The sequence below is a fragment of the Mirounga angustirostris genome, unplaced genomic scaffold (assembly GCF_029215605.1).
Source record: "Mirounga angustirostris isolate CCGP_5_RB_7025 unplaced genomic scaffold, mMirAng1.0.hap1 SCAF_5, whole genome shotgun sequence".
NCBI lineage: Eukaryota > Metazoa > Chordata > Mammalia > Carnivora > Phocidae > Mirounga > Mirounga angustirostris.
Window position 1 is genome coordinate 94,742,481 of NW_026991713.1, and position 26,240 is coordinate 94,768,720.

The following is a 26,240-nucleotide window of genomic DNA, read 5'->3' on the forward strand; positions in this document are numbered from 1 at the left end:
GTTTGATTTTTTTTTTAAGATTTTATTTATTTATTTGACAGAGACAGAGATAGCGAGAGCAGGAACCCAAGCAGCGGGAGTGGGAGAGGGAGAAGCAGGCTTCCCCCCGAGGAGGGAGCCCGATGTGGAACTCGATCCCAGCACTCTGTGATCATGACCTGAGCTGAAGGCAGATGCTTAACAACTGAGCCACCCATGCGCCCAAGGAGTTTGATTAACTAATCACATACTCTAAAAAATAAAACACAGATGAAAGAAATTGAAGGTGACACAAACAAATGGGAAGATATTCCACACTCATGGATTGGAAGAATAAATATTGGGGGCGTCTGGCTGGCTCAGTCAATAGAGCATGTGACTCTTGATCTCAGGGGTTGTAAGTTAAAGCCCCACTTGGGTGTAGAGATTACTTAAAACTAAAAAATCTTTGGGGCGCCTGGGTAGCTCAGTCGTTAAGCATCTGCCTTCGGCTCAGGTCATGGTCCCAGGATCCTGGAATCGAGCCCCACATCGGGCTCCCTGCTCAGCAGGAAGCCTGCTTCTCCCTCTCCCACTCCCCCTGCTTGTGTTCCCTCTCTCCCTGTGTCTCTGTCAAATAAATAAATAAAATCTTTAAAAAATAATAAAATAAAGAATCTTTTAAAAAAGAATATTGTTAAAATGTCTACACTACCCAAAGCAATATATAAGTTTAATGCAATCCCTATCAAAACACCAACAGCATTTTTCAAAGAACAAGAACAAACAATCCTAAAATTTGTATGGAACCACAAAGAAAAACAAAACTGGAGGTATCACAATTAAGAGATTTCAAGATGCACTACAAAGCTGTAGTAATCCAAAGATTATGGTACTGGTACAAAACCGACACATAAATCAATGGAACAGAAGAGGATACCCAGAAATAAACCCACAGTTATATGGTCAATGAATCTTTGACAAAGGAGGCAAGAATATGCAATAGAGAAAAAGTCCTTTCAACAAATGGTAGTAGAGCTAGGGCTGAGCAGTTCTTTCTTTCCAGTACTTTTTAGTTCTTAAATTTTATGCTTGTATTTGATTATAGATGCCAGTGACATTTCATAGTTTCAAAAGTCCTTGATGCTCTGAGAAGTGTAGAGTCTAGTGAAAATTACATTGTCATAAGAGAAATGTGTTTTGTTTTTGTTTTTGTTTCCTTTTTTAAAGTTGCGCTATTTTGGCTCTACGCTCCCTGGAATATTACTGCTTTGTGAAAGTGCAGACCGGACACAGCGCCCTCCTTGTACCTAGTACATTTATAAACCTGGGTTTCTCACTACTTGATATGTTTGCATTAGTTAAGAGAGAAATTTGGTAGCTTGGTTAGAGGGGAGGGGAAATCTGCTGCTAGATAGGTCTGAAATAAGTGCCATACTCGTCTGGGTAGATTTGGGAAACAACCTCTGTACATTAAAAAAATAATAATAATAAATTAGTTAAACCTCACATAGTATACAGCCATTAAATTATTTAAAAAGTTAATTTATGAAGAAAGACCTTTTGTACAGATTTAAAAAAAATTTTTTTCATGGAGATAACTATATGATCAAGAGAGTTAATTTTTTATTTTTGTGGGGCCCCTGGGTGGCTCAGTCGTTAGGCATCTGCCTTCGGCTCAGGTCATGATCTCAGGGTCCTAGGATCAAACCCCACATCAGGCTCCCTGCTCCGCCGGGAGCCTGCTTCTCCCTCTCCCACTCCCCCTGCTTGTGTTCCTGCTCTCCCTGTCTCGCTCTCTGTCAAATAAATAAAATCTTTGAAAATAATAATAATAATAATGCAAAAGAATGAAGGTAGACCATTTTCTTGCACCAGACACAAAAATAAACTCAAACTTTATTTCACTAGGCAAAGTAGAAGAATTGAGTTAGTAACTGACCCTGGCCCCTAATGAGTAAGTTTAGAGGATAAATAATTAACTAGGAGATAAGTGATTTCTAACGTAACATCCTAAAGGGAGAAAGAGCAGTGAAGAACTAGATCCAATCCTGATGAGAGGTGGTGAGAAATCCTTGCAAAAAGACCGAACCTTTGTTGCAGAGAAGAGCTGCCTGCTCAGGGGAGAGCTCGGGAGCGTACCGTCCTCCTCTGTTTCTCTTTGAGTGAGTAAATGAGATTGTGCGCCCTGCAGCAGCCATGGCCATGGCCCAAGTGGAGTCATTATCATTACATCCTTAACCAAGCGGGAGTCGCTACCATCACATTCGTAATCAAGGGACACCCTCCCGCCCCAGAGCCAAAGGTAAGAGATCATAAGGAGATGGGAGTTTGTTTCCACCACTTCTGTGAACATTACATCTAGACGAAACTGGTTCGTTGCCTCTTTAGAGGCAGCTACTGAATGCACACATAGGTGGGGTTAGGAAGGATTAGAAAATACTGTGTTTCTTGCCCTTAATTCCTCTAATTAACTCATGGGCTAACAGAAAAAACTAGAGTCAGAATTTTTAAATTTTTTATTCATCCATTCATTTATTTAATATTCACTGATACAAGCACTATTTTAGGTGTGAGGGATACAATGGTGGATAAGATACAGTTCATGTTCCTAAAAAAATAAAATCTATGAGAGAAAGATAAGAGATTATAATCCAGCGTCATAACAGTACAGAATGGTGGTCCCCTTCAGTACTCCCTCCTATATCTTTTAAACAGCACCTTCTCTCCTGCTCTATCTCCAAACCCTACTTAAGAGAAATAATCGAGGTTTTCTCATTTTTGAGGCATTCATGCCTAAAATAATTTGGGAATCAAGCATGTAAACGGCTTCTGTAAACTTTCTTCAGATTGACAACTACTGTGAAATTAACCTGCGAATCACACATTCACAACATGGAAAAGCTATGATCATATATCAGTTTATTCAACCACACCCAGAAAAATTAAATTCAGCCAAGGCCAGGTCTCTAAGTGAAGAGCTGAGAAGCAGAAAGCACTACCCTGTTCTCATCCACTTACTACAACTTACATTCTCACTATTAGCATTATCCTTTAGAATACAGCTTTATCTGTGAAGGGCCCTTTACAATATATAACAATATAGTGTGAGGAATAAGTAACATGCCAACCCACTAGCACACATCAAACCCCTATAACACATGAGCAATAGTATACACCTGCACGTATTTTGTCAGATCAGTTCGGATCATAACATAGAGGAAAGGTACATTTTTTGACAGAGATGGTGGGAATGGGGATGAAGGAGGCAGCATCAGTCACTAGAGTGAGAAGTACTACAAAAAATGTTTATTTCCCAAATGTTCCTAGATCTGATCTTTAAATTGTTAAGATAATATCTAAATGTTCTCAGAGAGTCCAGAGTCTTGCATCGAATGCCATGTCCTAGAAGGTTCATGTCCATCCCAGCCCCAGAGGCCTGCTCCTTCTTACTAGGAAGCCATATGACAGATCTGACCCCTCAAAGTCTGACCTTCTTACAGACCCACTGTAAAAGAACTCCACAGCTAGAGGCTTGGAGACCATCTTTGCTGATGGTACCACACTTCTGTATCAAGTTGTTTGAAAGAATCCTGTAAGAAATCAGAAAAGTCAATCACTTAGGGTAACATGAGAGCAAAGGAGCTGCAAGGCATGAAGGGATAAAAACTGGGCAGTTCTTTCTCCCAATTCAGGCCCCACTTCTCTCAGCTCCCAAAACAGGAGAATAAAAATTGTTCACTAGCCTCTCTTTAAAATGTCTTTTTTTTTTTTTTGCTCTCATCCACCATTCATTTCCTCTCCTGTTCCCTAGTTCCTTTCCTTACCCTTTCCTCTCCTCTCCATCTGTTATCCTTGATCTATTTCCCCAGTCACATAATTTCTCTTCCCCTTTTCACTTTTTTTCCCATTGCTTTGAACCCCCTTACCTTGAGATGTTTAGGGCTGATCCATCTTCCCACCTCCAGCCAAAATTGTTCCTCAGACCAATCCAGTAAAAGTCCTTTTTGAGGAAATTTTGAAGCAGGCTCTAAGGGAAAGATTGAAGATGATGGAAAAAGGTAAGAAAATGCAGGAAACTGAAGAAGAGATTCAGTGTCCTGATCAAATTCCTTACATCCCCTCTCATTACCATTATTATGGACCAAATGTTTATGTCTCCCCAAAATTCATATATTGAAGCTCTAACCTCTAACGTGATGGTACCTGGGGGTACAGCCTTTCGAAGGTAATTAGGTCTAGATAAGGTCATGAGGCCCTCACTAATGATGGGATTAGTGTCCTTGTAAGAAGAAGAGACCCCAGTTCAATCTCCCTCTATCAGGAGAGGACACAATCAGAGGGCAGCTGTCTGCAAGTCACAAAGAAGGTTCTCACCAGAAACCAAACCTGTCAACACCTCAATCTTGGACTTCCCAGCCTCCACAACTGTGAGACACAAATGTCTGTGGTTTAAGCCACCCAGTGATACTTCGGTTAGCAGTTCAAGCTGATTAAAACCACCACCTAGTCCAAAATAACTAATCTCTCTTTTAAACTCTAATTCTACAGATGCACTGCAGAGTGGAACATTTCCTAGAATTGAACTTTATGTGTATGACTGCATTCTATAGCATGAAAGATAAACACTACACTCTGCCTTCCACTATAACTTCCTCCTTGATTAGACTGAAGTTATTCAAATAACTTTTACAGAAGAAAAGCTAAATACCACTATGGAAGCAGTCGTCTTTCTCATTATCATTTAATATATAAGTTATTATTAAGCCTGTAGCAATATACTTGTTTTTTCCCCACTACACACCCATTTTTCAAGTTCTCATCAATCTTGCATATGACAAAATAAAAACAGTTCTTAAGGAAACAAACGTAAGACAAAGTTAAGTTGGCTGCACACATAGGTCTCACGCTACCACTAGAACAGAGATAACAGATTCTTCGCTCTGCAGAGTCTGACATTCAAACGAAGAAGTTTATACTCTAAGGTAATTGCCTCTATAAGTGGAATAAAATAAAGGCTAAATCACAGAAGATTAATTCTGTTGTAGGATTTGGTGTTAGTGTAATGAACAGACTTCACAATAAATATCACCTCAGCTTTGAAAATTGCTTTTGTTACAGAGACTTTTCTTGTGATGCTGCATTTTTAATGTGACGTTAACGTTAACAAGTAATGTGTTTTTTCATGAGCAAGAAGGATAAAATTATAAGTCTGAAGACCAACATATTGATGGGAAACAGTTGCATATAAAATAAGAGGCTCAGTTTGTGTATATTTTAGAGTGTGAATGAATATTTAGAGGTATTCCTATGTGTCTTAACAGCAAAGTCCCTGGGTTACAAGTGGTGAGCAAGTATACATATGTGCACTGGCATTTGTGAACATTTGATAACTGATGTCTCTGTGTGTCCCGCAAATACTGTCTGTATAATTAATGAGATCATTGCTTGGCATCCTCTCGATACTCTACTTCTTATTCTTAATCCTCAAAGTCACTGCAAATCCCTTGTGGAAAAAAAATGGAAAACTAATAAGAAAGCATCCAAATTATATCTCCATTCCTTTTATTTTGTTCCCAGGAATCTTGTGTGTTAATGATTTTGTTTGGTTGCTTGGTTGGTTTGGTTTTCTCTGAGTTAGAGTTTAACCTGATAGATGTTAAAGAAAAAGGCCATAACTTGTCCCTGTGATCACGTACTTCCTGACCATTTGTCTCAAGCCTCCTTCCTACATTAATGCTTTGAGATAACCAGCCATTTCATCTGGCAGTGGTCATCACGAGAGCATCATATTCTCAAATTCAGTGAACTTGCTTTGATCTCTCTCCTCACTCTGTAGACTTCTTCCATTTGGAGGAATAGAAACTCAAAAAAGAGCAGTGACATATGTTATTCCACAGCAATTTAGTGGTAGGACTTGGACTAGAACCCAAGGTCTTGCCCTAGTACCCAAGGCCTTGGCATGTCCTCTACTGAGATAGTCCATCTCTCTGCAACCCAACTCTCTTTAAACTATGCTTTCTCAGGGCACCTGGCTGGCTCAGTTGGTAGAGCATGAGACCCTTGATCTTGGGGTTGTAAGTTTGAGTCCCATGTTGGGTGTACATATTACTTAAACAATAAAGTAAAATAAATTATGCTTTATCTAGCCCTGAAAAAAATCATGAGACTCCCAGGATGTGTCAAGAAACATGCACATTTAGCTAAGAAACCACATTCTCTTTGATGAAACACGCCAAGAAGACAGCTTAAGCTTATATTATAACATTAGATTCCAGTATTATTTACTTTCTTGGGGTCCCAGTTTTGCCACAGAACAGGCTGATGTATGAATAAGGATGTCTACTAAAGCAAATACATCACATGTGTTTCTCATTATACCCAAGGTCAGATATCCTAAAACCTGGGCTGGGTGAGGAAGACCTCACATGGCAGAGTACAAACTGCAGAACTAGAGGGCGAAAAGAAGCCACATCAGGGAAGATAGGAAGTGCCCAGACATGATTCTGGGGAGAAAAGAAACACAGGTGCTGCGGAGGGGAGGCAGTTTTGATCTTGGAAAGAGGAGAAAGAGAGAGGGAGAGAGAAAGAGAAAGAGAGAGACCACAAGAGAAACACTTGCCCAAAACCACTGACTAGGAAAACTAGAGCGGCTGATTATCACAAGTTTTTACAAGCAGGGGAGCCCGAAGTCTGAAGCTGCAGAAGTCCATTAGCCACCGCCTGGTGGAGGCTGGCAGCCATAGCAGTACTTCTATGGGGAAGGAAGGCAGAGACCTGGGACCAGACAGCATAGTTTGAGGATCCCCTGGGTTGCGCTGGAAGAGAGAGTTCCCCTTCTTGGAGTACATTTGGGAGAGGTGGCATGGCCCCTCAGGGGATAAAAGAGCTGGTGGGCACCAGTGTGCTGCCCTGGTCATTAGCACAGGAGCAGAGACACCTGCTGAGAGCAGCAAACCCTGGTGCTAGTTTTTGCTGCACTCTACCATAAACTCCAAGCCGCTGTGCAATCACGTCACTGCTTTTCTGGGAGTAATGGGCACCAACTGCAGCATGGCAGGACCTCCCCCAGAGGATCGTCACCATGCTGCACTGCTCTGGGTCTCTAAAATTTGGAGTTTTGAAACCCAGCCGGGAGCCTGAGAGTTTGAAAACACAGGAGTACTGTGCCATGCGGTGGGCAGATGGCTCAGCCACAGACAGCATGAGGGCAGGGTCTGATGGAAGCCAGGAACACAAGAGGGGAGACTGCTCTTCTGTGAGGGCTTCCTAAACAGTGGCAGGGCCCACCCCCCGTACCCTATAGGTGCACCTTTTACTAGGGCAAGTCAGCTTGACAACCAGCAGAGCAGGCTCCTCCCCCAGAAGACCAGCACAAATCCCTCACACACACCAAGTCTACTGACCATAGAGTGCTGCAAAGCTTCAACAGGAGGGGAAATAGGATCTAGCCTCTTAACAAGCAGACCAAAACACACCTAGTTAAAACTTGCCACACTGTGGACAAAATCCAAACACTACCCACTGCAGGCAAAGAGAAACTCTGCAGAGGACTGACCTGAGGGATAGAGCAGCCAAAACACAACAGCACAGTGCACACTCTGAAACACGTCCTAAAGCACCAGGCACTGGATAGTATAGGACCTCTTCTTAATATAGCTATTACTCTCAGGAGCGGGAAACGGAACAGGCTTTCCTAACACACATACACACAAAAACATTGACCTACCCAAAATGACAATAGAGGAATTCACCCTAAAAGAAAGAACAGGAAGAAGTGATGACCAGAGAACTAATCAAAACAGATGAGTAATATGCCTGAACTAGAACTTAAAACAACAATCATAAGGATACTAGCTGGGCTTGAGAAAAGCATAGAAGACACTAGAGATTCTTTCCTGCAGAGGTAAAAGAACTAAAAACTTGTCAGGCTGAAATAAAAAATGCTATAACTGAGGGGTGCCTGGATGGCCCAGTTGGTTAAGCATCTGCCTTCAGCTTAGTTCATGACCCCAGGGTCCTGGGATCAAGCCCCACATGCTGAGCAGGGACCTGCTTCTCCCTCTCCCTCTGTCTGCCACTCCCCATACTTGTGTGTGCTCTCTCTCTGTCTCTCTCTCTTTCAAATAAATAAATATTTTTAAAAATTAAAAATTAAAAAATTAAAAATGCTATAACTGAGATGTAGAACCAACTGGATGAAATGACAACAAGGATGGACAAATCAGAAGAACAAATCAGTGGTACAGAAGATATAATTATGGAAAATAATGAAGCTGAAGAGAAGAGGAAAAGAAAAGTATTGGATCATGAATGTAGACTTAGGGAACTCAGTGACTCCATAAAGCATAATAAAATTCATATCATAGGAATCCCAGAAGAAGAAGAGAGGGAAAAGGGGGCAGAAAGTTTATTTGAGCAAATTATAACTGAGAACTTCCCTAATCTGGGGAAGGAAACAGTCATCCAAATCCAGGAAGAACAGAGAACTCCCATCAAATTCAACAAAAGCTGGCCAACACCAAGACATATCATAGTTAAATTCGCAAAATATAGAGACAAGGAAAGAATCCTGAAAGCAGCAAGAGAAAAGAAATCCCTAACCTACAAGGGAAGATAAATTAGGTTAGCAGTAGCTCTCTCCACAGAAACCTGGCCGGCCACAAGAGAGTGGCATTCAACATGTTGAATGGGAAAAATATGCAGCCAAGAATACTTTATCCAGTGAGGCTGTCATTCTGAATAAAAGGAGAGATAAAGAGTTTCCCAGACAAACAAAAGCTAAAAGAGTTCATGACCACTAAACCAGCCCTGTAAGAAATACTAAAGGGGACACTTTAAGTGGGAAAGAAAGACTAAAAGCAACAAAGACTAGAAAGGAACAGAGAAAATTTCCAGAAACAGCAACTTTACAGGTAATACAATGGTACTAAATTCTTATCTATCATAATTACTCTGAATGCAAATGGACTAAATGCTCCAATGAAAAGATTCAGGGTATGAGAATGGATTAAAAAAATAAGACCCATCTATATGCTGCTTACAAAAGACTCATTTTAGACTTAAAGACACCTCCAGATTGAAAGTACAGGCATGGAAAACCATCTATCATGCTAATGGAAATCAAAAGAAAGCCAGAGTAGCCATACTTATATCAGACAAACTAGATTTTAAAGCAAAGAATATAACAAGAGAATTATATCATAATTAAGGGCTCTATCCAACAAGAAGATCTAACAATTATAAATATTTATGCCCCCAACTTGGGAGAACCCAAATATATAAATCAATTAATAACAAACATAAAGAAACTCACTGATGGGGCATCTAGGTGCTCAATCAGTTAAGTGTCTGCCTTCAGCTCGGGTCATGATCCCAGGGTCCTGGGAAAGTCCTGCGTTGGGCTCCCTGCTCAGCAGGGACTCTGACTCTCCCTCTCCCTCTCCTTCTGCCCTTCCCCCTGCTTGTGCACTCGCTCGCGCTCTCTCTCTCTCTTTCTCAAATATATAAAAAAAAATTTTTTTAAAGAAACTTGTTGATAATAATACAATTATAGAAGGGGACTTTAACAACCCACTTACAGCAATGGACAGATCATCTAAGCAGAAGATCAACAAGGAAACAATGGCTTTGAATGACACAATGGACTGGACAGACTTAACAGACATTCACAACATTTTATCCTAAAGGAGCGGAATACAATTTTTTTTTTTAATGCATATGGAACATTCTCCAGAAGAGATCACATACTGGGTCACAAATCAGCCCTCAACAACTACAAAAAGACTGAGATTGTACCATGCATATTTTCAGACCACAACACTATAAAACCTGAAGTCAACCACAAGAAAAAATTTGGAAAGACCACAAATATATGGAGGTTAAAGAACATCCTACTAAAGAATGAATGGGTTAACCAGGAAATTAAAGAAGAAATAAAAAAAAAATACATGGAAGCAAACAAAAATGAAAACACAACAGTCCAAAACCTCTGGGATGCAGCAAAGATGGTCATAAAAGGAAAGAAAAGAGAAAGGACCCAAATAAATAAAATCATGAGTGAAAAAGGAGAGATCACAACCAACACCACAGAAATACAAACAATTATAAGAGGATATTATGAAAAGCTATATGCCAACAAACTGGGCAATCTGGAAGAAATGGATAAATTCCTAGAAATGTATAAACTACCAAAACTGAAACAGGAAGAAATAGCAAATTTGAATAGAACCATAACCAGCAAAGAAATTGAATCAGTAATAAAAAATCTCCCAACAGACAAAAGTCCAGGGCCAGATGGCTTCCCAGGGGAATTCTACCAGACATTTAAAGAGTTAATACTGGGCGCCTGGGTGGCTCAGTTGTTAAGCGGCTGCCTTTGGCTCAGGTCATGATCCCAGGGTCCTGGGATCGAGTTCCACATCAGGCTCCCTGCTCACCGGGAAGCCTGCTTCTCCCTCTCCCATTCCCCCTGCTTGTGTTCCTGCTCTCGCTATCTCTCTCTCTGTCAAATAAACAATTTTTTTTGGAATGAGTCTACACGTTAAGCTTAATACACAGATCTACAACCAATTTAGCAATTCTAGTGCCATGAGCAACAAAATATTAATATAGCCTCACACACATAATTATTAACCAACTTAAAAATACAATTTAAGCCATTATTCTTGACGTGAAGTTCTCCAAGAAGTTTTAAAAGTACTTGCTTAAATGTCCACAATAGCCAAACTGTGGAAAGAGCCAAGATGTCCATCGACAGATGAATGGATAAAGAAGATGTGGTATATATATACAATGGAATATTATGCAGCCATCAAAAGGAATGAGATCTTGCCATTTGCAACGACGTGGATGGAACTGGAGGGTATTATGTTGAGCGAAATAAGTCAAACAGAGAAAGACATGTATCATATGACCTCACTGATATGAGGAATTCTTAATCGCAGGAAACAAACTGAGGGTTGCTAGAGTGGGGGGTGGGGTGGGAGGGATGGGGTTACTGGGTGATAGACACTGGGGAGGGTATGTGCTCTGGTAAGCACTGTGAATTGTGCAAGACTGTTGAATCTCAGATCTGTACCTCTGAAACAAATAATGCAATATATGTTAAGAAAAAAAAAAAAGAAGAAGAAGAAGGTAACAGGAGGGGAAGAATGAAGGGGGGAAAATTGGAGGGGTAGACGAAAAACAAACTGAGGGTTCTAGAGGGGAGGGGGGTGGGAGGATGGGTTAGCCTGGTGATGGGTATTGAGGAGGGCACATTCTGCATGGAGCACTAGGTGTTATGCACAAACAATGAATCATGGAACACTACATCTAAAACTAATGATGTAATGTATGGGGATTAACATAAGAATAAAAATTTAAAAAAAAATAAAATAAAAGTACTTGCTTAAAATGAAGAATCCCTAAACAGTCCTCTACTAAAGAAATCAATTAGGGGCGCCTGGGTGGCTCAGTCATTAAGCGTCTGCCTTCGGCTCAGGTCATGATCCCAGGGTACTGGGATCAAGTTCCACATCAGGCTCCCTGCTCACCAGGAAGCCTGCTTCTCTCTCTCCCACTCCCCCTGCTTGTGTTCCTGCTCTCGCTATCTCTCTCTGTGTGTCAAATAAATAAATAAAATCTTAAAAAAAAAAAAAAAGAGTTAATACCTATTCTTCTCAAACTGTTCCAAAAAACAGAAATGGAAGGAAAACTTCTGAACTGCTAGGAGTCTTATCTTCTATGATAAGAACCATATGATCCTCTCAATAGATGCAGAAAAAGCATTTGACAAAATACAGCATCGATTCTTGATAAAAACCCTTAACAAAGTAGGGACAGATGGAACATACTTCAACATCATAAAGGCCTATATGAAAGACCCACAGCAAATATCATCCTGACTGGGGAAAAACTGAGAGTTTTTCCTCTACAGTCAGAAACAAGACAGAGATGTCCACCCTCACCATCATTATTTAACATAGTATTGGAAGTCCTAGCCTCAGGAATCAGACATCAAAAAGAAATAAAAGTCATCCAAATAGGCAAGGCAGAAGTCAAACTTTCACTATCTACAGATCACATTATACTCTGTGTAGAAAACCCAAAAGACTCAACCAAAAAATTACTAGAACTGATACCTAAATTTAGCAATCACAGGATATAAAATCAACGTACAGAAATCTGTTGCATTTCTTTTTTATTTTTATTTTTTTAAGATTTTATTTATTAATTTGAGACACAGAGATACAGAGAGAGAGAGAGAGAGAGAGAGCATGAGCAGGGAGAGAGAGAAGCAGGCTCCCCGCAGAGCCAGGAGCCCGATGCGGGGCTCGATCCCAGGACCCTGGGATCATGACCTGAGCCAAAGGCAGATGCTTAACCATCTGAGCCACCCAGGCGCCCCCTGTTGCATTTCTATACACCAATAATGAAGCAACAGAAAGAGAAATCAAGGAATCAATTCCATTTACAATTACACCAAAACCATAAGATACCTGGGAATAAACCTAACCAAAGAGGTAAAAGATCTGTATTCTGAAAACTATAGAACACTTATGAAAGAAGTTGAAGAGGACACAAAGAAATGGAAAAACATTCCATGCTCATGGATTGGAAGAACAAGTATTGTTAAAATGTCTATGCTACCCAAAGCAATCTACACATTCAATGCAATCCCTATCAAAATACCACCAGTTGGGCGCCTGGGTGGCTCAGATGGTTGAGCGTCTGCCTTCGGCTCAGGTCATGATCTCAGGGTCCTGGGATCGAGTCCCGCATCGGGCTCCCTGCTCCTTAGGAGCCTGCTTCTCCCTCTGCCTTTCTCTCTCGCTCTGTCTCTCATGAATAATAATAAAAAAAAAATACCACCAGCATTTTCACTGAGCTAGAACAAACAATCCTAAAATTTGTATGGAACCACAAAAAACCCCAAATAGCCAAAGCAATCTTGAAAAAGAAAAGCAAATCTGGAAGCATCGCAATTCCAGACTTCAAGCTATATTACAAATCTGTAGCCATTAAGAGTATGGTACTGGCACAAAAACAGACACATAGATCAATGGAACAGGAACACAGATCCCAGAAATGGATGCACAATTGTATGGTCAACTAATCTTTGACAAAGCAGGAAAGAATATCCAATGGAAAAAAGACAGTCTGACAAATGGTACTGGGAAAACTGGACAGCAACATGCAGAAGAATGAGACTGGACCACTTTCCTACTCCATACACAAAAACAAATTCAAAATGGAAGAAAGACATAAATGTGAAACAGAAAACCATCAAAATCCTAGAGAAGAACACAGGCAGCAACCTCTTTGACCTCAGCTGTAGCAACTTCTTACTAGACACATCTCCAGAAGCAAGAGAAACAAAGGCAAAAATGAACTACTGGGTCTTCATCAGGATAAAAACCTTCTGCACAGTGAAGGAAACAATCAATAAAACTAAATGACAATCTATGTAATGGGAGAAGATATTTGCAAATGACATATCTGATAAATAGTATCCAAAACCTATAAAGAACTTATCAAACTTAACACCCAAAAAACAAATAATCCAATTAAGAAATGGGCAGACAACATGAACAGACATTTTTCCAAAGAGAACATTCAGATGGCTGACACATGAAAAGATGTTCAACATCACTCATCACCAGGGAAATACAAATCAAAACCACGATGAGATACCACTTCACACTGGTCAGATGGCCAAAATTAACAACATGGGAAACAACAGATGTTGGCAAGGATGTGGAGAATAAGGAACCCTCTTACACTGTTGGTGGGAATGCAAACTGGTGTAGGGAACACCATGGAGGTGTTCTTCAAAAACAGCATGGAGGTTCTTCAAAAAGTTAAAAACAGTATTACCCTATTCCCCAGCAATTGCACTACTGGGTATCTACCCAAAAGATACAAAAATCTGATTCAAAGGGGCACCTACACCCCGATGTTTATAGCAGCATTATCAACAATAGCTAAATTATGGAAAGAGCCCAAATGTCCATCAGCTGATGAATGGATAAAGATGTGGTGTGTATATACAATGGACTATTACTCAGCCATCAAAAAAGAATGAAGTCTTGCCATTTGCAAGGATGTGGATGGAACTAGATGGTACTATACTAATCAAAATAAGTCAGTCAGAGAAAGACAAATACTATATGATTTCACTCATATGTGGAATTTAAGACACAAAACAGATGGACATAGGGGAAGCAAAAAAGAGAGAGAGAGATGGGCGCCTGGGTGGCTCAGTCGGTTAAGCGACTGCCTTTGGCTCAGGTCATGATCCCAGGGTCCTGGGATCGAGTCCCACATCGGGCTCCCTGCTCTGCGGGGAGCCTGCTTCTCCCTCTCCCACTCCCCCTGCTTGTGTTCCCTCTCTCGCTGTCTCTCTCTCTGTCAAATAAATAAAATCTTTAAAAAAAAAAAAAGAGAGAGAGAAGCAAACCATAAGAGATTCAACTATACAGAATAAACTGAGGGTTGATGGAGTGGGGGGATGGGCTAAATGTATCATGGGTATTAAGCAGGACACTTGTTATCGATGAGCACTGGGTGTTATATGTAAGTGATGAATCACTAAATTCTACACCTGAAACCAATTTTACCATATGTGTTAACTAACTAGAACTTAAATAAAAACTTGAAATTTAAAAAAAAAAAAAAACAACTAAAAGATATGCAAGTTTTCTCATCCTCTTCTTTATAGAAGAGTAAAAAAGTTCACCTGGGTGAAAGGGCTTACCCAAGTGTCCTTATTGAGTAAGCATCCAAGTTTTCTCTCCCAGTACTAAACTTTTGCACTACATGAGGCACTTGCTCATGTACTAGATACTAGTAATAGTATTACCTTCTAGTAATAAATAAGATCCTATTGTGCCCCTGATTAATGCTCTCTGATGGTTTCCTCTTTCACATAGAATAAAATCAAAATAGTTACTATGTATTACAAGATTTTACATGATCTAGACCCTGCCAACTATTTATTCACTTACTAGCTTCCAGTCAGGCGAGTCTCTTTCTGTTCTTTTAACATGCCAAGGTCACTTTTACTTTAGGGTCTTTACATAGCTTTTCCCTTTCCCTAGATTTTTACATGGCTGTCATTCAGGCCTAGGTCTCAGCTCAAATGTTACCTCCTTAGAGAGGCCTTCCTTTGCTGGCCAATCTAAAGTAATACCTACATTCACTATTATACTGTTTCATATTCTTCAAAGCATATATCACCATATTTATTTACTTGTTTGTTGTCTGTCTTTCCTCTAACTAAAATGTAAGCACAGTAATAGCAAGAATTTTTGATTACTGTTGTATCCCCACCACCTAGGAAAATATATGAAGTGATTTAATTTAATTATCTAATATTATTTAATAATATTTACAGAATTAAGGAATATAAAGACAAGTCTTAGGCAGCAAGAAATTAAAACCTTTTGAACACAAACTCTGCACTTTTTACTCTACCCCCATGGAGTACTTACTTATTTTTTTTTTAAATTTTATTCTTATGTTAATCCCCATACATTACATCATCAGTTTTAGATGAAGTGTTCCATGATTCATTGTTTGTGCACAACACCCAGTGCTCCATGCAGAATGTGCCCTCCTCAATACCCACCACCAGGCTAACCCATCCTCCCACCCCCCTCCCCTCTAGAACCCTCAGTTTGTTTTTCAGAGTCTATCGTCTCTCATGGTTCGTCTACCCCTCCGATTTCCCCCGCTTCATTCTTCCCCTCCCTCTACCTTCTTCTCCTTCTTTTTTTTTTCTTAACATATATTGCATTATTTGTTTCAGAGGTACAGATCTGAGATTCAACAGTCTTGCACAATTCACAGCGCTTACCAGAGCACACACCCTCCCCAGTACTTACTTATATATGTTGGGGGTAGGGAGGTAAACTGAAGAGTCAAGGAAGGGTAAGAGAGATGAAATGATGTCCTAATTTCCAGAATAGCTTGAAACCTTTCATGCAGTTCTTAACCAAGTTGCTTTAAAGGATTATTTAAATTGGAAAAAATGACTTTTTCCTCATTTCTCCACTGGAATGACAAGAAAAACAGTCTCTTTCTTTCTTCCACTTATTTCAAGGGTAAAAGGATGGCTAATAAAGCAAAGAGATGAATAAAGACTTGCTCAAAAACCTCAGGTAGAGTCTGAAGAGCTGGGATTAGATAGTGCCCACATACAAAATGCCAACCCTGCACTAATTTACTACTCTCTCAGCGCACACAATTCTGAGTCACATGATCAGGCCAGTTTACTACTTCTCATTGATGAGGCTGGAGAGTGAAAATTTTTATATTCCACTTTCACTTGAAAACCTTCACACTTGGAATAAGCCTCAAAACCAGACTGCAATTACCTGTGTTATATGTACTCATGGATAGTGTGTGTGTGTGTGTGTGTGTGTGCAGAAGCAGCATAGAAGTATAAACAAGGGTGTTAACTCAGAATCCTTGTCCTCCAGAGAGGGTGTGAACTAAAGGACTCAGGTTTGTTATATTTACTTTAGAGTTTGTGATGTTTGGTCGTATTTGAGAGAGAAAATATGCAAAACCTAAAAGCAAAATGAAGACAGAACTCAAACAGATAAAATCAGATACATTTTTCTTTCTTTTTTTTTTGGGTCAGTATTTATGCCTTATACACACACAGACATACTTTTGCAAGTAATATTTTAAAATTATAACTTAAATATTATTAAGGCATAGAACATTCTCCTTAAAATACCAAACTAACATGGTTTATGGGATATATCTAAGTTATTTCAACCCTTATGGAAATAAACTAATAATATGTCAAAGTTACTTGGTCATATCTTCAATTGGCTAATCTAATATTAGAAATTATATCCTTAAAAAATGACTTCAAGAAAAATAATTCATGGGGCGCCTGGGTGGCTCAGTTGGTTAAGCGACTGCCTTCAGCTCAGGTCATGATCCTGGAGTCCCGGGATCGAGTCCCGCATCGGGCTCCCTGCTTGGCAGGGAGTCTGCTTCTCCCTCTGACCCTCCTCCCTCTCATGCTCTCTCTGTCTCATTCTTTCTCTCTCAGATAAATAAATAAAATCTTTAAAAAAGAAAAATAATTCATATAAATATGCTTTAACTGCATAAAAATTAGAAATAAGTAAAATTTTGTCTAAGAATATGAAAAATAGATAAGCAATAATAGAATATACAGAACCTTAAAAAATAAATACCTAAAATAATTTAATGTTTGGAAAAAACAGTAATGAAATAATGTTATATGATAAAAGCAGAATATAAATATAAGGTGACCAAAAAATCTAGAAACGTAGGATAAATATATTTTTAAATATATGTATCTGTTTTAAATAAATGTATCTGTTATATTTTTAAATAATACCATTAATATTTTTTTCTTCAATCTCTGGACACCTTTTCAGGTAAAGTGTTTAAAGAGATGAATGTAGTTATTAATTTGAAAAAAAAAAGTACAATACAGATCACCCATAATATCTAAAATCAACTGGATCTATTGCTTTAAATTTCGAGGAGTTTTGGGCGCCTGGGTGGCTCAGTTGGTTAGGCGACTGCCTTCGGCTCAGGTCATGATCTCAGGGTCCTGGGATCGAGTCCCGCATCGGGTTCCCTGCTCGGTGCAGAGCCTGCTTCTCCCTCTCCCTCTGCCACTCCCTCTGCTTGTGCTCTTCTGTCTATCTCTCTGTCAAATAAAAAAATAAAATCTTTAAAAATAAATAAATAAATAAATAAATAAATAAATAAATTTATTTCGAGGAGTTTTGCCTAAAAACATATCTAGAGGTTGAATAACAACATATTGAGCATATTATTTGAAAATGTAACTAACATACTATTTAAAAATAGGTTTCTCCTATGTTTCCAGACTTTCAGATACCTTACAGTCTACAAACAGCAATTAGTATCATATAAAAACATGCAGATACATTAAGAGATATCAAAGGAAAATCTGACAAGCTACACATTACTAGAGGTTAATATTGATATGAATGTTCCTTATAATTTTGTGTATGTACACAATACTAAAAGTCAATTAAGACTTGCTGTGTAGGGGCACCTGGGTGGCTCCGTTGGTTCAGCATCTGCCTTTGGCTCAGGTCACGATCCCAGGGTCCTGGGATCGAGTCCCGCACTGGGGTCCCTGCTTGGCGGGGATCCTGCTTCTCCCTCTCCCTCTGCCTGCAGCTCCCCCTGCTTGTGCTCTCTCCCGGTCTCTCTCAAATAAATAAATAAAATCTTTAAAAAAAAAAGACTTGCTGTGTAAACCAGAGCACTCTCTTTATTTATTTTTTTAGAGCACTCTCTTTAAAAGACAGTGAGACTGTCCATTGACAGATGAATGAATAAACAAAATGCGGTATATCCATATAATTGAATATTACTCAGCCACAGAAAGAAATGAAATTTTGATACATGCCTCAGCATGAATGGACCTTGAAAACATGCTAAGTGAAATAAGCCAGATACAAAAGGACATAATAGGCAAATTCAGAGACACAAAAAGTAGAACAGTGGTTACCAGGGGTTGAGGGAAAGGGGGAATGGGGAGTTAGTGTTTAATGGGTACAGAGTTTTGGTTTGGCATGATGAAAAAGTTCTGGAGATGAACAGTGGTGATGGTTGAACAACAATGTGACTGTACTTAATGCTACTTAATTGTACACTTGAAAATGGTTAAAATGGTAAATTTTATGTTATCCATGTATTTTACAATTTTGTAAAATGTTAACAACAACAAAAAAAGATAGTGAGAGATATCTTAACCTATCTACCACACCTACACTTTTGGTGTCAAGGTCACAGCTGCTGCTTGTTCTGTTTATTAGGGAAGGGTGACAAAAACATAGACATTATCAGACTATAAGCATCTCCAGAGTAAAACAGTTCTCCTACCATCACCCTGTGTTTCCAGGCATTTCTTTGAATCTTCTAACATATTTCAGATTTCCTCATAACAAAAATACATAGGTCAACAAGTCATAATTTATTTTGTGTTATATATTTATTGAAATTTCATGTCTTGGGAGACAGAAGAGAAAAGCAAGTTATTTTGACTCTAGGCTTTATTTTGAGCGACAAAAAGAATTAAAGTGGAAAAGAAGAAAAACTAAAATTAAGTGATTCCTACTATGTTAAAGGAAATTCCACACAGATTTTCTCATTTAATATCATAATAATTCTGGAAAGAATTTTCTCTACTTTATACCTGAGGAAATTGAGAGTCAAAGAGGTAGAGAAAATTTCTCAAATTCACATAGCTAGTAAGCAAGGGAATAAAAACCAACTCATGACTGTCTGAAAGAAACCAAAAAGCCCTTTCTGTTACTTTAAAATATGGGGGAAAGTGAGCACGTTACCACAGTGTTCGTGTTGTAGTATCCAAAGACGGAAGCCCTGAGTATATTTAGATGTAAATCCTAAAAACAAGAAAAGCCAATATCAAAAGTTCAGGAGGAAGACAGGGACAATCCCAAAGTCATAAACTCTGATAGGGAAAGAGGGATAAGGCTGAATGAGAGGTTTTTAAAACAAGAGCCTGATGATATAATCTCACATTATGATAATGAGGAAGAAAGATGTCACAGGGTGAGGAGCAGCAGGATAGATTTAAAGAAACCAAAGTATTTCCACAGGCAACTTTCTGGTCAACATGCGTTTTAAAATAACATACCAACAACTATAACAAATGCTAACAGAAGCGTGGGAGCGGCAAGGGCACTGGTTCCTGTGAGCCGGGCAGAGCGTGGGAGCTAAAAGAAAAAAAAAAAAACCTAAAAGCAAATGCTAACATCCTAAGTGAACTGAACCTAGCGGAAAAACATGACAACAAAAATCAAGAACTTGAATATACCTAAAGATCTAAAGATAAATTCAAAGAGCAAGAAAAACAACAAAGAGTCAATGCCATAATATAAACTGAAAACTGAAGAAATAACCGAGTGATTCAATTTCCATTTTGTATATTATTTTCTCAAAAATAAAATAAATATTTAAGGCCAAGATAGAAAAAAGATAATAAGTGAGCATCTCACTACTTTAAATATATTTAAATCCCAAGAGTCCTATAATGTACATTCCAGATTTCAACTTCAAATGATTTTTTAAACATGAGTAGAAAAGGCACAGCAGAAAATTAATAGGAAAAGTTATTTCATTTTTCAGCATGCCCAAGATGTATCTGGAAGCCATCAAATACAATATTTCTGTAAGTGACTTTAAAAGGCTGGCTGATAGTTTAAAATCTGGGTCTGAATAAAAAAATGTCTAGCTCTGCCAGATATGTAGCCTTACTTGTTCACTAACTCTTGTTCATTAACCATTGACTCCTCAGTAAATGGAGATGTTGAACTCAATTTTGTAGGATGTGCTGTGAAGATTGAGAATAATATACATAGAATACCTGGCACATGGTAGGTGCTCAATATATACTAGTTTCCTATTATATATACTTTGCTATAACTGATCTAAGATAGAAGTGGGCTATATTTATGTATCCTACTGACAGATAACTATTTAACAACAGGAGAGAGATACTTTCCCAAACCTTTGCGGCCTCTGGCATATAGCAAACTAATTCACTAGTAGTATTCTCCACCAGTGGAATGCCAATTTGAAAACCTTCCATTTTAATAGACCCGTATGCTCTTCTAGTAGCTGTTTAGTCCTAAGTATGATACCAGGAATATCAATCATACCTTAAAGTAGTATATAAATCTTGCCTTGAGAACAAAAGAATAACAGCGCTAGTACAGGAGGCTCACAGATCAGACAGAAGTCAAGCTGGTTCTATAGAATCTGACAAAAGCTGGGGGCAAGAAAAAGAATTAGACCAGAGAATCGAGCAAGACTCCACAGCAATGTCAGAAGCAAAACTCATCTGATTGCTATTAATCTCTCAGGGGCATTCTACCTTCTCTTGCACAGCCTTGAACCAAGGGGGCTTATGACAAAATGAACTGGTTTTGGAAATGTAGCCAACCTAATTCTGTTCAGCTTACTCAACAGCAGAGGCAGGACTCGGGGAAAGTAAAGAAAGACAGACAAAAAGCCCTCTAATACCGCTCCGTTCCTTCAGGGGAGCGCTGAGAAACAGAAACATCCCCAACCCCCAGATATTCTGGGCCTTAGGCCTTTTCCTCCTCCCTTCTTATTATCACCCGCCTCTTTTGTAACAGCTGCTACACCACACTTCTCTGTGGCCATCTTGCTTTATGACTCACTACTCTGTTTACCAGTATTAGCCCTGCAATGTTTCAAGCTCTTTGCTCTTTTCTGCTATTGACTTCAGTCAGCTCAAGACTCCAGATGCAGATATATCACAGTGAGAACAGGAGTTGCTGCAAAGGGTCCAGAAAGCAAGGCTATTATGATCAGATGCCACAAAACCAAGATCTACATATCTAATGAATAGACCCCATGCGTTCTACCATCTAGTTTAGGGAAGGCACAAAAGGAAAGGAAGTCACGGGGACAGACTGATTTGGAATTAGATTCTATGCAGAAATTTCAATAGAATGAGCATTCCTCTTTTGACAGAAAACAAGAAATCTAGATGCTTTAATCTTTTCTTAAAAGAGGAAGTTATACAATTTAAGGACTATATGTTCTCCTCATCAGCTTTAGAGTAGTTACCTCTCTGAATTTCCCCAAAGAATGTTAATATAGTTGAAATCTTTTTTTTTTTAATTGAAGTGTAATTGACACACTACATTAGTTTCAGATGTAGAACACAGTGATTGGACAACTCTGGGTATGCAATGCTACAAAAGCAGTTAACATGTGTCACCATACAATGCTATTATAATATAGTCTAATTCTTTTTTTCTTCCTTATCCTTCTTTTTTTTTATTATTAACATATGATGTACTATTTGTTTCAGGGGTACAGGTCTGTGATTCATCAGTCTTACACAATTCACAGCACTCACCATAGCACATACCCTCCCCAGTGTCCATCACCCAGCCACCCCATCCCTCCCACCCCCCACCACTCCAGCAACCCTCAGTTTGTTTCCTGAGATTGAGTCTCTTATGGTTTGTCTCCCTCTCTGGTTTCATCTTGTTTCATTTATTCCTCTCTTCCCCTATGATCCTCTGCCTTGTTTCTCAAATTCCACATATCAGTGAGATCATATAATTGCCTTTCTCTGATTGACTTATTTCGCTTAGCATAATACCCTCCAGTTCCATCCATGTTGTTACAAATGGCAAGTTATAGTTTATTAATAAACTGTTCTCTATGACTTAATTCTACCCAAAAGAGAATACATAAAACAGTATCAACACACAAAAATCAACATGAAATTAGCACTAAAAACCTGACTGGGGGGATGCCTGGGTGGCTCAGTTGGTTAAGCGTCTGCCTTTGTCTCAGGTCCTGGGATCGAGTCCCCACATTGGGCTCCCTGCTTATCGGGGAGCCTGCTTCTCCCTCTCCTTCTGCTTGTGTGCTCTCTCTCTCTGTCAAATAAATAAATAAAATCTCTAAAATAAATAAATAATAAATAAATAAATAAATAAATAAATAAATAAATAAATACCTAACTAGGATTTATTTTCTTTGTATATGTTATTTACATTGACAAGTTAGAATTAGATTTTTGTACCAGGTTATCTCAGGATGTCAATTCCTTATATTACCTTGAGATGCCCTAGGATTAATAACGAGCTCTCCTCCAGGAGACTACTGGGTGGAAAGGAAGGCTCTGAGAGGCATATAGGAAGTGGAGCCCTGCAGCTTAGCCCTGCAAGGAGGTTAAGATCTCTCTCGCTCTCTCTCTCTCTCTCTCTCACACACACACACACACACACACACACACATACACACTGTCCTTTCTTCTTTCCCAGCTCTCTGGAACTGCTTCTTCTTCATGCCCTATGCCTCATACCAAATGTTTGCTAGCCTAGAACTTACTGGATTCCAATGAATGAAGGGAAATTACTGAAAAAGGCATTTAAGCCCTCGCCACAGTCTCTCTGTCCCCATGATCTCTCTCTCTTCCACTCCCTCCCAAATTCCACCAGCTTTTGCATAGGAATCTGCTGCCTCCTTGTTGTTGGACCCATATGTTTCTGGATCTAATGCTTTCTTTTAATTAGACCTGTATTTCACGCCTAATTTCTATCTGTAATACTCCCCATCCTTCCACCTCAAGCACACACATACACACATAGAGGAGTACGCAAACATCTAAGTTTCCGTACCTGAGGGCTGCTGGGTCAAGCAGAGAAAGGGTAAGGAGTAGGAAGGAGAGGAAAGGAGCAGGGGTAGAGGAGGAGGAAGGAAGGGAAAGAAAGAGGAGAGAGAAGGAGAGGGAAAGAGAAGAGCGTTCCTTTTGTTCCTCAAAAGAGAATACACAGTACATTGGAACAGCATTCACCAACAAAACAACCGACATTTGCTAAATGTTTGCATTTACCATTTCCTGGTTGTCTGTGAACATAAGGAGATGTGAGTCTTCAGCTAGGCAGAATTCCAGACTAGAATTCCAGTCTTTTTTCTCCACTGAGAAGTAATAACAGTAGTTACCATACTTCATCCAGAGGTCTGGACAACTGTGACAAGTGGTACACTTGGAACCTGGAAAGGAAGAGGACCTGGTTCACATCTTTATGGACCACTTAGTCTTGGAAATGAAATGGGAGATAAATAGAACATGGCGGCCCCCCCATCTTCCTTGCCCCACCACCTTTCAGACTAAGGTTTAGAGAAATGCACAACAATGCCTTCCCTCAAATTAAAAACTTCATGATGTCCAACTCTATCACTACTACTGTGCATTCCACTACTTAAGCGTGTGACTATGACTAAAGCAGGTAAGGAAATGGATACAACCTGGCAGAGCACCATGGACAGAGTACAACACTTGTGCTAGAGATCTTTATGCACATACGCTGTATTCATACCAGATAAAAATAACTAAGCATCTGCATTATATGTATCAGTCCATTGTCTATGTAGGCTTAGTGCACGCGCTGCGTAACTGCATAATATACATTGCTGAAATCAGGCCAAATTTTCCAGAATGCCCAACTTCAACCGATACCCCATGATAACGCAAAAGAAAAGGACAGGGGCGCCTGGGTGGCTCAGATGTTTAAGCATCTGCCTTCGGCTCAGGTCATGATCTCAGGGTCCTGGGTCTGAGCACCGTATCGGGCTCCCTGCTCGGCAGGGAGCCTGCTTCTCCCTCTCCTTCTACTGATCCCCCTGCTTGTGCTCTCTTGCTCTCTCTGTCAAATAAATAAAATCTTTTAAAAACAGAAAAGGACAGGGCGCCTGGGTGGCTCAGTCGTTGAGCGTCTGCCTTCGGCTCAGGTCATGATCCCAGGGTCCTGGGATTGAGCCCCGCATCGGGCTCCCTGCCCGGTGGGGAGCCTGCTTCTCCCTCTCCCGCTCCCCTTGCTTGTGTTCCTTCTCTCGCTGTCTCTCTCTCTGTCAAATAAATAAATAAAATCTTTAAAAAAAAAAAAAAAAACAGAAAAGGACAGAAACTAGAAAAAGCAAACTTAACTAAAGTGAAAGATAGGTGTTTTATCTTTTATCACAAATGTGATTGTCATCACTAGATATTAGATAAAAGACTTACACTTCAGCAAAAAGAATTTATCAAACAAGTTTCTGACAGAGAAGGATATCAGATGCTAAAGTGAGAAGTGATGTAATTTCTTCACAGGGCTCTTTTAAATACAGAACATTCTCACTCCTTTAAAATGGCTGGATTATATCTTAAAAGGGGGGGGTGCCTCAGTGACTCAGTCAGTTACGTGTCTGCCTTAAACATCTGCCTTCAGCTCAGGTCATGATCTTGGGCTCCTAGGAATAAACCCTGCGTTGAGCTCCCTGCTCAGCGGTTGAGTCTGCTTCTCCCTTGCCCTCTGCCCCTCTCCCTGCCTCATGCTCGATCTCTCTCTCTCTCAAACAAATAAAATCTTTTTAAAAAATGGCTGGATTATAGTTCTGTGAAAATGAAAGGGAACTGAATAAGCTTTCGAGGTCATTTCAGCCAAGGTTCCATAATTCTATTGATTTTCTACTTTCATAAAATACATTTGTATAAACCCCTCACTGGCACAATTCCACGACAGGCGCATATGAATCATTATAGCAAACGAGTGTGAATACATGACTGCACAATAGGTTATATACCTAATCTAGGTTTGGGGGTTAAAAAGTAGCGAAGGTAGTCCTTTTTAAAAATGTCAGAATTAGACAACTTTTCTGTGGCTTGGCATGTGACCAATATAGGGTTCTGTAAATCAAGCTATACGGTTGGCACCTTATAAATTTGTGCTTTTTCCATACATCTGTGACATTATCCAGCCTGAATAAGAAATTCCCAACTTCCTTGGAGTCTCTTTCTGTCAAAGGACTTGGGTCTGAGGTAGAGGTCCTAGGGCTGAACCCATAGAGTCCTTTTTTTTTTTTTTTTAAAGATTTTTTTAATTTATTTGACAGAGAGACAGAGAGAGAAAGCACATGTAGGCAGAGCGGCCGGCAGAGGGAAAGGGAGAAGCAGGCTCCCCGATGAGCAAGGAGCCCGATGCGGGGCTCGATCCCAGGACCCCGGGATCACGACCTGAGCCGAAGGCAGACAGTTAACCGACTGAGCCACCCAGGCGCCCCTGAACCCTTAGAGTCCTAATGAATAAAGTCTGTATAACAATCATCTCCAGATAACATAAACTTAGTCAGCACTCTGGATTATAAAATAATAAACTGAGGGCTTTCTGGATCATCATAGTTAATGATCTAGAAGAATTAAATCTAGAAAATTTCACTTCAATGTGAAAGCACTCTAACTGGAAAAAAAGCAGAATATATTTAATTAAATTTTGATATATCTATTTTGTGAAAAGTTAAACACAATACATAAATAATACAATTTTAATTTGATTATCATAATAGATATGGTATTAGGAAAGTGTTTATGATATAATACCCAGTCTTACTTTAAAAAAAAAAAAAAGGTGGGGAAAATTTTAGAGGACTTGGTATTCTTTGTTAAAAGAATAAATACTTACACAAATGCCTGTAGTCAAAGCCTAGGAGACGATACCCAGGAAATGTTGTTGTGTACAAGTGATGATTTATTTTGCTGGCATTATTTTTCATTTTTCAAATGTTATGTTATGTTGCTTTTATAACAAAATATAGGTAAAATAGGGATACTTCTGACTACTTTAGTCAGAAAAGCATGCAACTCTTGATCTCAGGGTCATGAGTTCAAGCCCCACATTGAGTGTAGAGATTACTTAAATAAATAAACTTTTTAAAAA

General features: G+C 39.4%; 1 protein-coding gene across 7 annotated transcripts in view; it reads right to left on the bottom strand.

Annotated features, from left to right (window-relative positions):
* Window positions 1-2,462: 2,462 nt before the first annotated feature.
* The window catches only part of KLRG1 (killer cell lectin like receptor G1), a 43,197-nt gene continuing 19,419 nt past the window's right edge, over window positions 2,463-26,240 (bottom strand). For all 7 annotated transcript variants that reach the window (XM_045873898.3, XM_045873895.3, XM_045873897.3 and 4 more), the window contains 3 exons: window positions 23,381-23,541; window positions 3,888-3,988; window positions 2,463-3,551 (listed from right to left, as the gene is read on the bottom strand). In XM_045873898.3, the coding sequence (XP_045729854.1) occupies window positions 3,440-3,551; window positions 3,888-3,988; window positions 23,381-23,500 (333 nt within the window). In that variant the 5' untranslated portion in view covers window positions 23,501-23,541 and the 3' untranslated portion in view covers window positions 2,463-3,439. The remainder of the gene's footprint in view (window positions 3,552-3,887; window positions 3,989-23,380; window positions 23,542-26,240) is intronic.